General features: G+C 46.3%; 1 protein-coding gene across 2 annotated transcripts in view; it reads left to right on the top strand.

Moving 5' to 3' along the window:
* The first annotated feature begins 411 nt into the window (after positions 1–411).
* Positions 412–6,000, top strand: part of LOC130107556 (protein TASOR-like) — a 75,034-nt gene continuing 69,445 nt past the window's right edge. For both annotated transcript variants that reach the window (XM_056274213.1, XM_056274212.1), the window contains exon 1: positions 412–873. In XM_056274213.1, the coding sequence (XP_056130188.1) occupies positions 615–873 (259 nt within the window). In that variant the 5' untranslated portion in view covers positions 412–614. The remainder of the gene's footprint in view (positions 874–6,000) is intronic.

Raw genomic sequence — 6,000 nt, 5'->3', positions numbered from 1 at the left:
TTTCGTGAGTTTTTGGATATATTTTTATTCCTCTAGGTGTCGCTGTTGGCACCGCAGCGCTTGTTCCTTTTTTCTGTTAAGTGACAAGAGGCTCGCTTTAATCAAATGTCTTTGGTGTAATAATGGGAAATTAAAAACATGCACTGAATATGATCCATCCAGCCGTCTCGGGTTTTCGTGGGTTTTTTGGATATTTTTCATTCCTCTAGGTGTCGCTGTTGGCACCGCAGCGCCTGTTCCTTTTTTTCCTGTTAAGTGACAAGAGGCTCGCTTTAATCAAATGTCTTTGGTGTAATAATGGGAAATTAAAGATCCATCCAGCCGTCTTGGATTTTCGTGTTTTTTTTGGATATATATATATTTTATTCCTCTAGGTGTCGCTGTTATTCCGTAACGAGGGGCCCCGCGGGCGGCCCGAGCGCTTTTCGCAGCCGCGGGACGCGCCGCGGCCAATCAGGTTCCCGGGCAGCATGTCGAAGCGTGTGGTGGAGTCCGACTGGCTCTGCCGCGGCCCGGCGGTCTAGTCGTCACGCAGCGGGCGCACGGCTCCACAAGCGGGCAGCCGTCGGTGCGGTGGTAGCGCCTCTAACGGGCGGAGCTGCTGGTATTCCACGATGGACGACGGCGACGACAGGAGCGACTTGGGGCACAGAGCGGCGGCGGTGGCGGCCCGGGCGCGCCGAGGGGCGGTCGCGGACGGCGGTGGAACGGCGGCGCGGCAAGATGGCGAGCAGGCGTCGTCGAATGTCGGTTGGGACAAACCGGGGCGTCTCGCCGGAGCGAGGACCGCGGCGCCCAGCCTGGTCCACCGGAGACACATGCCGATGGAGACGCTGAAATTTCACATTCCCAGGAAAAACAAGGAGAAGAGAGGTGGGCCTTGCGGGGCTAGCTGTCACCCGCTGGCGGCTAGCCGCTGCTAAACCCCGTCGGTGTGTTGTGCGTCCGCCGAGAGGCGTTTATGCATGTTTATAACGTGTTTCGGCCGACATGCCGACGCGTTGCCATGTCGGGCTTATGTCATGTCGGGCTTATGTCACGTCGGGCTCTTAGTTAGCCGCTAACCAGCTAACTCGGGTTACCAGCGCCTCTATAGCGCCTTTATTTAGTGTGTTTTGTTGTGTTTGTAAGTGTAACGTGCACCCGGGCCTGTGTACGGTTTATGGCACACACACACACACACACACACACACACACACACACACACACACACTTGACCTTTAAACCCCAACGCTGCTAGTTTACCGCATTCATTCGTGTTTACTACGACGGCAACGGATCACAAAACTCGCGTTGGAGGGCTGCGCAAATCTCGCGAGAGCTGCGGGTGGCTAAAACAAAAACAAAACTGCGGGTCCCTGTGGGTTTAGCTAGGTAGCGTAAAACCAGGAGGATGGAAGCTGACAAGTCCAAAGCAGGCCATTACGGTGCAAAAGCAAGGCAAGTCTGACATTTGGGAAAAATGTCCCAGTTGTTGCTAAGATGGAAACCCGCTGGAATTCTGTTAATGTTCTCATTCATCCAGGTCGTGGTTACCCAAAGGAGTTGAATCAAGTGCAACTGGAGGAGGATCAATATCTGAGTCTCATCAGCAGCCAGTCAGACTAGCTTGGTCTAGTCAGAAAGGCACCAACTGAGGAAGCCTCTTGGACTAGAGGCCAAACGTCTTCACGGATATACTACACCAAGTCCAGTTGCACTTGATCCAGCTCCGTTGGATTACGGCTGGATTTCGTTAGGTGCAGCAAATGTGTGTAAGCGTTGATCTGCAACGGGCGCAAACAGGCACGTTTGGATTGAGGCAGATTGTGCATATAGGAATTTTATTTACAATAGTAATACATCAATAAAAACAATCAGTGAAATACTCAGTAAAAACAAACAATAAAACACACCGCAGTCAAAAATCCTGAAACGTATAGAGGCAGATTGAATCATTTTTCAGATCAGCAGAAAAGGGAGATGAACAACTTTGCTTTCCATCTATTCTGTAAAACACTTAAAGCAACGAACTTTTGTCGATGGGCTTAAATGAAAACAATATTCAAGATGTCCAGCGTTTAAAGGTAGAACAAGTAAGATTTTGTCTGTTGCAGTTTGTAAATACAACATTCAAAGTTGACGCTGCCTCCCTGGCTATATATATATATATATATATATATATATATATATATATGTGTGTGTGTGTGTGTGTGTGTGTGTGTGTGTGGGATGGCTCCTAAACCCAAAATATTTAGGAGCCAAAATATAGTGATGTCATATACTACATTGTTAAAGGGCTGCCTCACACTGCCTTTTCTTTCTCCTCTGTACTGTCTGCCTTTGTTTGCTCTGCCTCCCATAGTCTACATCAGCGTTTCCCAAACCTCTCCTGGAGGACCACTTGTCCTGCATGTTTTAGATCTCTCCCTGCTCCAACATTGCTGATTTAAATGATCAGTTTGTTATTAAGCAGCTTCAGGTGTTCATAACAAGTTGATCATTTGAATCGGCTGTGTTGGAGCAGGGAGGACAAGTGGTCCTCCAGGGGAGGTTTGGGAAATGCTGATCTACACAATGTATTCTTTACGTACACTATGTGCAATGTTCAATATACTGCAGTCATATTACCATAAATACTTACATGTCCAGTCTTTTATTTATTTGTTCACTTTTTTTATTCAACGACGTACTATTAGTTGTTTCCTGCTTATTCAGGCTCAGAGTCTGTATCTCCCACCACCACCATGTCAATGTCACTTGGCCAGTCAGTGTAGTCACGTCTGCGCCTTCTTTTGCTTGCAGACAACCGGCGCTCCACACCGGGCTCTGGGTCAGATTGCTGGAGTGAGGGGTCCTCAGTACTGATCCTCACCAAGTCTTGCAGCATTGTAACACTTTGGGAACTGCATACTTTTGACTTGATTCTATTCTGTGCTAAGAATCCTCTTTCACACTGAGCTGCAGCTATGGGAAGCACCAGCATATTTTCAACTAAGTGAAGAATGCTCTTATCTGTGCAGTAAATCTGCAGAATGGCTCCTTCCTTAGCATCACTTTCCATAACTCAGTGTATGTCTTATGCATGAACTGACCTTTCACTAATGTTTTCCGCATTCTCCATTCCCTTTTGACAGCTTTAACATCACATCCGCTGTGTGTCAAGAGCTCTCTGTACCAATTCACTAATGTGTCAATCTACTCCTCGCCATAGTTAACAACATCTTCTGGCATCATGACAGAACACTTGAAAAGGACCTGATAACCTCTGATCCCTTTGAATGTCCTTTCTCTGTTAAATTCATCAGCATGTTTCCAAATCCTCTCTCTAGTGCTTTAACAGTAATGTCACTGGTTTTATCAATGACTGCATTCAGATCATTTGTGAATGTGGCATGACTTTGGGGGCCCTACTTGCAGCTCTCTGCCTCTTGCTTACTGGCAGAACTTCCTGCTTCTCTGTACCTTCAGAATCTTTCCCTATGTGCTGTAAGGATTCCTGGAGCTTCCCTTTTCTCAGTGGCTTTACCTTCAACTTTTTAACTGTCTCCAGACAACTCTCAACAGCTGCAACCGCGTGTGGGAGAATCAGACGTGTGAGGCTGAGTTTTGAGACCACTGAAAAAAGATCATGCAACAAAAGACGCTTTCCATTTGCAACAGAATGTGCTATGTCAGTGTTTTTGGATGTGGCTGCAAGGTGCTCCATGTGATGATGCACAGCAGTTTATTGCCCCTGCCCTGTTGTGTAATTTGACGGAAGGAAAACAAGAGTGCCCGATAAATGTGTGGCAGCCAGCGCTGAGTTTTAACAGCCAAAGAGTTTCATACTGAACAGCCCAATTCTGCACTTGTTGCCTTCAGTTTTTGCTTGCTTTTAGGACTGAAATGATGTGTTTTCCACACATGCTGCAAAAGGTCTGACTTTCTCAATCATTGGCACTGACCATTGAGTGCTTAGCATTGCCAATTCCAGACGATGAGGTAGACAGTGGAAGGACAGTTCACCTATATCGCCTCTGAAACGTGCCCCTATTCCCGTTGTTGCACCCATGTTAACACTTGCACCATTACATTACATTACAGTCATTTAGCCGGTGCTTTTATCCAAAGCGACTTACAATAAGTGCATTTAACACCATCCGCTCCAAAAGCACTAATTTTTTGTACCCACCAGTTTGGATTGAGGGGATCTGCATTTTCAAGCAGCGACTTGATAGTATTTAGGGTTCCTTCTGTATGACTGAACAAGTTCGGCCAACCCTACTAGACAAGTCACAGCTGTTCCATCAGATACAGTATACAATAAAATTGTATAACAGATTTAATTTACCTGTAAAGCCCCCTCCAGCACACATTCAATTCATCTGCAATGCAACCTACAAACTCTGCACATGCTGTATCATTATCATATGTATTTAACACATCCATGCCATTTTTCTTCATCAATAGAATCTGAGAGCTAAACTTTATGACTGGTGTTTCTTCCACTTGGCAGCATGGTGTTGCAGTGGTTAGCGTGGTCACCTCACAGCAAGAAGGTTCTGCGTTTGAGCCCCGGGGTAGTCCAACCTTGGGGGGTCATCCCAGGTCATCCTCTGTGTGGAGTTTTTATGTTCTCCCCGTGTCTGCGTGGGTTTCCTCCGGGTGCTCTGGTTTCCTCCCACAGTCCAAAGACATGTAGGTCAGGTGAATCGGCCATACTAAATTGCCCCTAGGTATGAATGGGTATGTGTATGTCGGCCCTGTGATGGCCTGGCAGCCTGTCCAGGGTGTCTCCCAGCCTGCTGCTCAATCACTGCTGGGATAGGCTCCAGCAACCCTGAAAGCAGGATAAGCGGTTTGGAAAATGGATGGATGGATTTCTTCTACTGCAATCGTGTAGCCTGTGTTGAATTTTGTTTTCAATTCCCTCATCTCTTTTTCTGCGACTTTATTATCACTAGCACGTTGCACTGTTTCACTATTGGGGTTGGAACGAGGGGCAGACTGAGCAATTACACAATCCCTGGCGTTCTTATGTTTTTTTTACCATCACTGGGCAGGCTTCTTAACGGTTTCTTTTTTTAAAATGACTCGGAACTGGTAATGAACTCTGTTTTACCAGCAATCTCTTGTCCTGCTTGATCACAAAATGTGCAGTACATTTTCCCCTTGTCATAACGTAACCAGGTGAACTCTTGTAGCCAAGCTGATTTAAACTGTCTTGTAGGGATGAGAGCTGCATTTGTTGGTGGTAAACATGAAAATCTGTGTGGCTCCCATAAAACCCAAAGTTAGCCCACACTGTCTCTGTGCATGCTCAATAATCCAGGTAAGGAAATCACAGAAAGTTGAATCAGTTCATCTGGACACAACATTTATTGAGAGAAATGTTTCATCACTCATCTAAGTCACCTCTTCAGTCTCAACTGACTGCAGGAATCCCCACCTTTATAAACAATACAGTGGCATAACGACCGAAAACAAGGATCGTTTTCATATGCAAATTGCTTTGACCATTAAATAGAGTTATAGTGGCCATGTGTACTATTCACAGAGGATTTGGGAATAGTTGCAATCATAGCATTGTAAAGGCCCAAACATACTCGGGCGGAACGAGAGATCCCGAAACGCTGAGACAGTGGCGTGAAGCCATCGGGTTACGAGAAGCAGATCTCTCCAAAAACTCAAAAATGTGCAATCTACACTTCACACGAGACTCTTTTGAGAACATGACCCCCTTCAACGTGGGTTTTCACAAGAAGTTGCTACTGAAGCCAGGTGTGGTACCGACATTGGCCTGAGACCAGGCTTCGGATCAGCCAACTATGCCTTGCAAATAAGCTAGTTAGCTAGCTAGCTAGTTAGCTCAGTGATTCAAATCCTTGCGCCACTGAACTTCTCTTTTTTTTTTCCTATGGCAAGTGACAAGCGGTACCGAGCCCCACCCACGCGAACACCGAGCCACACCCAAACGACCACCCTGGAAGACGGTAGCCAATAGCTTTAAATTCATAAAACCACACCTATTTTCGGTTA

The sequence above is a fragment of the Lampris incognitus genome, chromosome 2 (assembly GCF_029633865.1).
Source record: "Lampris incognitus isolate fLamInc1 chromosome 2, fLamInc1.hap2, whole genome shotgun sequence".
Taxonomy (NCBI): domain Eukaryota; kingdom Metazoa; phylum Chordata; class Actinopteri; order Lampriformes; family Lampridae; genus Lampris; species Lampris incognitus.
The sequence above is the reverse complement of the archived record's forward strand: the minus strand, read 5'-3'. Positions and strand labels throughout refer to the sequence as shown.